The sequence below is a fragment of the Sitophilus oryzae genome, unplaced genomic scaffold, assembly GCF_002938485.1.
Source record: "Sitophilus oryzae breed Bouriz unplaced genomic scaffold, Soryzae_2.0 scaffold_1507_pilon_pilon, whole genome shotgun sequence".
NCBI classification, from domain to species: Eukaryota; Metazoa; Arthropoda; class Insecta; order Coleoptera; family Curculionidae; genus Sitophilus; species Sitophilus oryzae.
This window is the reverse complement of record NW_022146178.1, coordinates 2446893-2449753: the sequence shown is the minus strand read 5'-3', so window position 1 is coordinate 2449753 and position 2861 is coordinate 2446893. Positions and strand designations below refer to the sequence as shown.

The window sequence follows — 2861 nt, the reverse complement described above, 5'->3', positions numbered from 1 at the left end:
AATAAGTAGCGATGCTCTCTCTTGCTGTTCTTGCTTCTGAAGTTATTTTGAAGTTCCTATAATTTTTATTAGCAATTAATGAAGTTTAAATACGAGGGCGGTCTGAAAAGTTTCCGACCTAACAAAGATACAAGACATTTTTTCAGAATATTTTTTTTATTTTTCAACATAGTCCCCTTGTAACTCTACACACTTTTCCCAGCGATGCTCCCATCTCTGTAACCCGTCCAAATAGTACTCGGAGTTTTTCTCTGCAAAATAGTGGTTCACGAAGGTTATTGTCTCTTCATTTGACGAAAATCTCTGTCCTCCGAGCGCAATTTTTAAATGAGAGAACAAAAAGAAGTCGCTAGGGGCTAGATCTGGTGAGTAAGGCGGATGGTCAAGCAGTTCAAACCGTAATTCGTGGATTTTCGCCATGGCAGCTGCTGAGGTGTGAGATGCCGAAATAACAGTCGAACACAACAGCCGAAATAACAGTTTTTGCTTTTTTTGGAGCCGGTTCTCCCTCTGCCGTCCACTGTTTGGACTGTATTTTTGTTTCTGGTGTATAGTGGTGTATCCAAGTTTCATCTGCAGTAATTAATAGACGCCAAACCTCGGATTTATTGACCCTAAACTGCGCCAACATAGAGTTGGAAATGTTCATACGAACACGCTTTTGGTCTAACGTGAGCAAACGCGGCACCCAACGCGCGGACAGCTTTCTCATGCCTAAATCTTGATTTAATGTGTGACAAACATAATCTTTTGAGATGTTCATAACCTCTGCTATCTTTCTCACTTTAATTCGGCGGTCGTCTAACATCATTTGGTGAACTTTGGCGATGTTATCGTCGGTTGTTGCAGTTTTTGGACGTCCCGAACGTTCATCGTCTCCCAAGCTCTTACGGCCACGTTTAAATTCAGCTGCCCAAAATTTCACTGTGGTAAATGATGGTGCAGAGTCCTCATACACAGAATCAAACTCATGTTTAATTTGTGTAGGCGTATTGCCTTTCAAAACCAGATATTTAATGACAGCTCGATACTCGATTTTGTCCATTTTCACAAAAACACTGACGTCAACTCACTCAAACGACTGTTACATAACAACTGCGAATCCAAAATGGCTGAAACTTTGGTGAATAACTGTCAACAGATGAACAATGAAAATTCACTAGCTTTTATCTACGAGTGCTGCCATCTTCACGTTGAGGTCGGAAAGTTCTCAGACCATCCTCGTATGTTATTTTATTATTCAGTATAATATTGCTGAATGTATTAGTAACTAATTTTTTGTGTTATGTTTTTATAGGAATTTAATTGAAAATGTTAAGTTTTTTTTTCTAATTTAGTTAAGTTTTTTACGAGGTTGGTCTTTTTTTTGCTGGCGTTCATTATTTGTGTTCATGGTTCATGTTTGCTTTCTCAAGACTTATTAATTTGATATTATTTTCATTTGAAATTCAATTTTTTTTATCGGTTTTACTTTTGAATCCCTTGCTTGCTAATTGACGAACTCCACAATCGTTGAACGAAAATATTTTGGTATATGGTTCTGGAAACTCTAATTAATACTACCAATTAGGGTAATTTTTTAGTATTATTAATTTATGTTTTGTGGTGTTCTAGAAAAAAATCGAAAAAGTAATAGCCATACATCACTAATCTTCACAGATGGAGAACTGGCCTAGTGTTCGGAAAATTCGAATTAAATAATACGACTAATTCGATAGTAAATTAAAACTAACAAATTCGAATTACCTTTTTCGATATAATCGAGATAAAATAGTAGTATTTTATATTATATCTGTGGTAACCGAATTACAAATGAACATAAAACATAACCTCTTATGGACGAATACGAATATTAGTAATTAGTATAGTACTATTAGTAGTATCTGAACGAACTGAAAATTCTGAACGAACTGAAAATTTTCACTTAAACTGATTTATAAAGGGAATCGACAAAGAAAGGAACGATCCGATATAGGAAAATCCAGAAATCATTGTTATTTCCTATACCACGTAGGAATAAATCAGTTTAAGTGAAAATTTTCATTTCGTTCAGAACGAAAGAATACTACTATTATTTGGTTCATTTCCATCTCACCCAAATTTCACCAAACACCTGCCGAACACTAAAATTAATTTTCTTCTTTTATCTAAATAATTATTGATTTCAACTGATAAAATAAAAAGAAATACGAACCGCACGTAAACAAGGACATACTTATATTGTTTTAGAAGAAGCTTTTATTTTAGATATGAGCTTTTCAATAGGAATTGAAACAATCATAAACTAGGCACTTTTAAATTTAAAACTTTAAATTATGGTTTAATTTATTAAACGGCTTCGGCACAGTTAATAGAATACATTGAATAAAGAATATTTTTTTTTATTTTTTATTCAGTGATAGAATATAGGTATGGCAATGTTTCAGATTTGTATAAAATAGCCCCTAGACGAGCACTAGTTGGGACGAATTTATTTTTAGGTTAAATTTATAATACTACTAAATAATTCGAATTATTAATTCGATTGTGAAATATGAATTATTACTAATTATTCGATGGTGAAAAAAATTCGATTATTCCCATCACTAAACTGGCCTCTGTGGAGCCGTCTCAGATACTGGCTTCTGTCAAAGCCCTGAGACTGTATAGATCGCGGTGGTTCCCCCCTCCCCAAATTTTTATCCTATTCTTCTTCTCTTTTCAGAGACATATTTATTGTGTGTATTCTGTTTAAGATTTGGTGTTGTTGACAATATAGTTGGTCGGGTTTTGTAAACACTGTCCTTAACATATTCCCATAAAAATCCCAGACTAGATAAAATCAAGAGCATTTAAGTATTCATTAGTGAATGCACACTACA

General features: G+C 34.1%; 1 protein-coding gene across 1 annotated transcript; it reads right to left on the bottom strand.

Annotated features, from left to right (window-relative positions):
• Nucleotides 1–391: 391 nt before the first annotated feature.
• Nucleotides 392–1045, bottom strand: LOC115878256 (protein GVQW3-like). Its single transcript, XM_030894681.1, has one exon. The coding sequence runs from the start codon at nucleotides 1043–1045 to the stop codon at nucleotides 392–394; it is 654 nt and encodes a 217-aa protein (XP_030750541.1).
• Nucleotides 1046–2861: the final 1816 nt, after the last annotated feature.

What these genes read in the sequence shown, in the direction of transcription:
- LOC115878256 (XM_030894681.1), bottom strand. Translation starts at nt 1,045, where the DNA reads ATGGACAAAATCGAGTATCGAGCTGTCATTAAATATCTGGTTTTGAAA.